The 4,387-nt window shown below is 39.1% G+C and overlaps 1 protein-coding gene across 1 annotated transcript; it reads right to left on the bottom strand.

Annotated features, from left to right (window-relative positions):
• Positions 1-465: 465 nt before the first annotated feature.
• LOC140264737 (contactin-3-like) lies at positions 466-2,982 on the bottom strand. The gene is made up of 3 exons (XM_072360654.1): positions 2,878-2,982; positions 1,172-1,340; positions 466-611 (listed from the first exon to the last, which is right to left on the bottom strand). Exons 1-3 carry the CDS (start codon positions 2,908-2,910, stop codon positions 511-513), a joined length of 303 nt encoding a protein of 100 aa, XP_072216755.1. The 5' UTR covers positions 2,911-2,982; the 3' UTR covers positions 466-510.
• Positions 2,983-4,387: the final 1,405 nt, after the last annotated feature.

Genomic DNA, 4,387 nt, shown 5'->3' on the forward strand with positions numbered 1-4,387 from the left:
TAGATTCAGAATAACTTCTATAAAGGGCAGCGAGCCAATGGCACTGTCTGAAAGTACTGCCAAGTAGTTGATGTTTTCCATTGTGATTGAAACTGCACGCTCTGTTCTCAGCTTTTGTACATACAATGATGTTATCATCATACTGTAAAATATACTCAAAGCAATTCACTGTCGCTATAAAAACTGAGTTTTTCATAGAGCTGAGCTCTTCCTTGTAGTTGATCACAGTGCCATTGTTTTCAACTCTTACACTGTAGCTGAAGTACATAATATGTAAACTCCTTTGGTTCAAGTATTAAGGCATTTCAGACTCCTTTCTAAAGGATTTGCTAAACTTTACATGATATTTTTAATTCAACCTACAGTGAAATATAAAGAATTTAAAAGCACATCAGAAGAAAAACATGCATTAACCACTGCAGTTTGTTTGTTAAAAAACAACAACAAAAAAGCACTTTTCTGTAATAACTGATTGATCATTTGTTTCTCCTAGCAAACGAAAATGCATCATCACAACACTGAATTAAGAGAGAAGGTAAACACTGTTGGTAAGATGCTGGATAGACTGAAGATATTCAAGGTTGATGGACCAGAGCCTCTTGCATCCATACCTGAGACAGATGGAAAAGGTCAGGATTAAATGAAAGCACAACTGTCTGCTGTGTCAAATCATTGCTCTTACTTCATACTATGCAAAAAAACCTACTGTTGGTTTTTGTATTTGATAAACAATGAAAACTTATAAATAGGAGTGTATTTTTAAGCTACAGAAATGTACTGCAAAACATTTAAGCTATACTGATGGTCTTTACTGTCAAGACAACTATAACAAAAAAAGAAGTAAAAATGTTTCTTAATCCCAATTTACATGGTAATTTGCCAGTTCAGTAGAATGAAGTTTGTCATGCGAAAGGGCAGGAAGACTGTTAATTGCTTTTCCTTTTAATACCTTATTACCATACTACATACACGCTTTAATTTTTGTTCTCCTATCAATTCCTGTAAAGATAACCTGTGACACCTGCCTAGTGTCAACTGCACGTTTAATAATGCAGCACCATGCAAAGGTAGAGATGTGCTGCTGTACTGGTTTGGTACAATGAAGGTTCTGATAGTGGTTGAGGACTGAACATAAACAAGACAAAACAGCAGCAGTTCAGCTTCAACGTACTGGCTAATCTGGGAATCAGGATCTGATCACCGCTAGTGCCATCTCCACCTTCAGTTGTTGCTCTTACTTCTATAATGTAATCTTCATTAAACTGGAGCAGAAGTTCAGCTGTTGTTTTGTCTGTGTTCAGCACATTCATGTTGTTCTGACCGCTCGTCCTGTACAGAACCTGCAACAAAAGCAAACAGCATCTTTTGAAAATCTGTAGTGCAGTATTTCTCCCAGCAGGCTTTGGCCTTCAGTTTTTATTCATGTTTCTTGGATAAGAGGTTTTGGCCTTAGGAAAGCATGATGAGAGAAAAGGTCTAATTGTTGTTTAATATGACAGGGCACAATTACATTCAGTACCTAAGGGAGTAGTGAAAGACGTGAACATGAATGAAAGTATTTCACCTGACTTTAATCTGAAATGGCAGGATGTGTGACAGGACGTTCTGCTGTCTGCTGAGAGTCGTCACTGCTTCATAGATTACCCCACAGTTTGGAGTCTGTCGTTATCTCTAGATCAACTGATGTTGCCAATGCATAATATGGGGAAGGAGAGAACTAGTCAGAATGAGAAAATGATGGGACTGTGTTGGAAGATGTTCCACAAGTGCTAATTAAATTACTCTGTCATTACTGTTAACTACAGAAAATGTCCTGTTCTAGGGATACGAGCAAGAGCAACATCAGCTTCTCTTCTGGTTTGACATCCAGCGCACGCACCTGGCAGAGCTCTGCAAACTTGACAAGCAGGTAAGTCAGGGCTTTCCCAATGCAATATGAAACTATAATGGCAATAGTAATGGATGTTAAGAAATGCATGATGGTCCATCACCAGTCCAGGATCCTCACCCAGAATCCATCTACATGACAGTGGCCTCTTGGCTGTGTGCTACACGCTGCCACCCTCGGGCCATGCTCCCTAATGCCATGCTGTGCTGAAACAAGCTCTGAGGGACACAACCATCTGGCTGCCCTCCACAACACCCATGCTGCGGCTGCTCTGCTGCTTTCAATGTCATTTGTTGGATATTCTGCTTGACAAACCAGCGTTCTGTTACCTGTAGTGCCCTTGCTTCTGGGGATAAAAAAATGACAGCCCTAAATGCTTTTACTTGGGTAAAATTAACCAGCATTATCAAAATTCAGCTTATTGGTATGTTTTCAGTAGAGAAACCTGAGAATGTTGTGGGAGACAAAGTATGCAGTTTGGAACTGTACACTGGATTCCTTTTGTTTGGCTTCCTCCTGTGAAACCAGGTAAGCTTTCAGCATTCGTTTCTTTCCGGTGCATCCCAGAACAATGCAGTCACATCTTCACATACATTTGTATACCTTTAAGTGTCACATGAGGTCCAGCTGTCCACTGATCAAGAACATCCTCAACAATTCTCATAAGTATAAATGATGTATTTAAATACTTGTATGTTTGTGCACTGATCAGCTCTGGAATAGATGCAGCTAAGAAGAGAGGGAGCAAGTCCCACAGAAGTAAGAAGAAAAAGGTTGAAGAATATCAATTTCATGCCTGGTACTAAAAAATCTACTTAGCCAGCAAGAGAAAGCATCAGTGTACCATGAATGGTGAAAGGACTGCGGTTTGTGAGACACAGTTTGAATATGATTTTAATTACAAAAGTGAGACAGAGGATGCAAGTAGATGAAGTAAGGAAGGGAGCAGTGCTTTCTGATTCCTCTGTAGTTGCCCTTTTTCTGCTCACCTTGTACCCAGTCACCTCAGACTCGTTCTCCATGGCTCTCACTTCTTCCCAGTTGAGGATTACTCTGGAGTCAGTAACGTTCCACACAACGTTTCCTGGTGGTTGGCTGGGAGCTTTGAATACATAATAAAAGCACGACTTTAATTTAATTGGCATTAGTGATTTATTCTACAGTAGGAAATAACAGGTCAGGTAATTGATTGTCATTATGTGTCGGATGTAAAAGCAAGTCAAATACGGCCTCGTCATTTGTACACTTTATGGTTCAGAGACTAAATTGGAAAAACAGAATGAAAGAAAAACAGAATAGCAAATAAATGTTATTTCTGAAGTTGCATTATCTGTTGATGGTGTTTCATTAAGTGCAGTCAAACAAAAGCGTATTTCTTAGGACACGGGTGATCAATTAGAACATACTCTAATGAAACCAGTGATGATAACAGACAGTTCCTATTTGTAGTATGTTTTGAAGAATAAGTAAATACTTCGCAATAAACAGGTTTAGTGAATATTCAGACCTCTGATTGACTTCAACATGGCTGAAATACAAAAACAGGCGACAAGATGTTTTTGTTCTGTTAACTGGAGGCATGATTTGGAAATGCAGTCTGTATGGTTTCAGGAGCTGCAGCTGGAACAATTAATGAGCTTTTAGCTAAGCAAGCCTATTGGTTTTTGGGGGTGTTTTTCTGGTGGTGTTCATTAACAACCTGAGACTTGTTTTCAGAGGGAGTGCTGTGCTTCTGGCTGTACACCTCAATGGAAGGGTAAAATACAAACCTGTTCAGATGCTTCAAGTTGACTTCCCAGAAAGTGGATCATGCAACAAACCACTGAGCTATTAAAATATTTCTAAACGCATTAAGGGAAACAATTTACTGTTGCTGTCACCTAGTGGAGGCTATTGCTGCTTAGGTGGACCGCTCCAAGCTTTGATGCTGAACGTATCCACTATTAACACCTAACAGTGCTTTCACAGCCCTGTGCCTGCACTCACGCTTGTGGCTTTCTGGTTGTTTTGTTTTTTTCCCATTCCCTTTATTTTTAAGCTAATTTGCATACATAGCTCCATTAGCAGTCAGATCATAAAGCACCTGATTATAGAGCACAGCACTGTGTGGACACAAAATGTGAGGCCAAGATATAAAATAACTGAAGTCAAACAACTATTCTAAGATCTGTTCTTTTGCAGTGTTTGTCTTGTTCTATACTAAATAGGATTCAACCTGATGCACTCATAGCTAATTTCTGTAAATGCAAGAGGAGTTTGTTTTTCTCCTGAGATTTGAGTATTAGAGCAGATACAGATAGTTTACACACTCAGATATTAAAGCTGAATTTGAGAGAAATGAGTCACTCTCTTAAATCCATAACTACAAATGTCATCTAAAAGAATGGAGAATAATTATATAGAAACTGTATAGAAACTTACACAGAAACTATAGAACAGACTTACAGAACTGACGGAAAAGGCTCTACTTTGCTTCAGCTACCCACATCTCCAATAAGG

Source organism: Excalfactoria chinensis (genome assembly GCF_039878825.1).
Source record: "Excalfactoria chinensis isolate bCotChi1 chromosome Z unlocalized genomic scaffold, bCotChi1.hap2 SUPER_Z_unloc_2, whole genome shotgun sequence".
NCBI lineage: Eukaryota > Metazoa > Chordata > Aves > Galliformes > Phasianidae > Excalfactoria > Excalfactoria chinensis.

Coding starts and splice junctions, on each gene's coding strand:
- LOC140264737 (XM_072360654.1), bottom strand. CDS start 2,910: ATGGAGAACGAGTCTGAGGTGACTGGGTACAAG. Junction 1,341..2,877: donor CTGAGGTGACTGGGTACAAG/GTGAGCAGAAAA, acceptor CTTTTGTTGCAG/GTTCTGTACAGGACGAGCGG. Junction 612..1,171: donor CCTGATTCCCAGATTAGCCA/GTACGTTGAAGC, acceptor CATCTGTCTCAG/GTATGGATGCAAGAGGCTCT.